The following is a 1,162-nucleotide window of genomic DNA, read 5'->3' on the forward strand; positions in this document are numbered from 1 at the left end:
CTATACTCTCTATACTTTTCTTTATGAAAAAATGTATTGCAGGAGAAATTATATTACAATGTTGACAACTCATGACAGTCGTATAAAAGACGATCAAAACAAAAAAAAACTTTCTCTTCTCTTTCCGTTTTCTTTTTATTTTTTACCCTTTTATACTTTCATAAAAATAAGTTTACATCAATTGTTCTGAACAACTGTACTTCGGAAAATAACAGAGTATACGGATAAGTATTCAAATGGTGTCTACACTTCAATAAAATATGAATGCGAACGCGAATTTTATCGCATTATGGACAAAGACTGACATTCGTGAATACAGTGCATCTTTTCTTGACTGCCATAATGTCATCGAATGACGATATAGCGTACGCTATGACCCTCGTCAAACACTTAACTATACCCATAGGTGCTTGGCCCTTGCAAGAATACAACAAGTTCGCTTTATTGCGTCATATCTTTTCTAGCTTTGGGTTGGTACGTTTCCAATTTTCATGAAACAAAATTTTTCTTCTCCTTGTGTCTTCGATGTGTGAATATTTACTATGAAATATCGATATTTTATTTTGCTCACATAATCGAATCTCAATCAACAGATCCATTTTTATTTTATGTGCAGAGTGTGGTGGTAATCGTACAGTATCTCGAACTCTATTACAATTGCACAAGCGCAACCGCGAATCTTGACGCTCTCACGCTCTTTTCATGCGGTATTCTTGCTTTAACAAAAATAATATGGTTTCGTATATATGCTGATAATCTGATTTGCAATTATTCTTCTGCTATGAACGATTATGTTACAATCGACACCGAGGAGAAACGTATCATTATTCGAAATCATGCTTTCTGGGGAAGGATAATCTGCATTATCGCCTTATTGATCTCTTATGTCGATTCGGTAATTTTCATCGTGGGACACGCACAATTAAGCAGTGAGGAAGCCAAAATTAATATAACTATTCTGGGCCATCAAGCAGGATATGCTATTCCGTCAACATGTACCTTGGCACATTTTCACATTTCAACGGGCTTATATTTGGTGATTTTTATACTGCAGTACATCTATTTAGTAATCATGTGCATTAGCAATCACGGTAGGTTATTACCTGTTTACGTAGTTATTTTTACAAAATGTTAATTTACATTATATATATATATATATATA

At 33.8% G+C, this 1,162-nt stretch overlaps 1 protein-coding gene across 1 annotated transcript in view; it reads left to right on the forward strand.

Annotated features, from left to right (window-relative positions):
- Nucleotides 1–342: 342 nt before the first annotated feature.
- Nucleotides 343–1,162, forward strand: part of LOC108760483 (uncharacterized) — a 2,543-nt gene continuing 1,723 nt past the window's right edge. Inside the window, exons 1-2 of the mRNA XM_018506473.1 lie at nt 343–474; nt 617–1,091. Of these exons, the coding sequence (XP_018361975.1) occupies nt 343–474; nt 617–1,091 (607 nt within the window). The remainder of the gene's footprint in view (nt 475–616; nt 1,092–1,162) is intronic.

The sequence above is a fragment of the Trachymyrmex cornetzi genome, unplaced genomic scaffold, assembly GCF_001594075.2.
Source record: "Trachymyrmex cornetzi isolate Tcor2-1 unplaced genomic scaffold, Tcor1.1 scaffold2238, whole genome shotgun sequence".
NCBI lineage: Eukaryota > Metazoa > Arthropoda > Insecta > Hymenoptera > Formicidae > Trachymyrmex > Trachymyrmex cornetzi.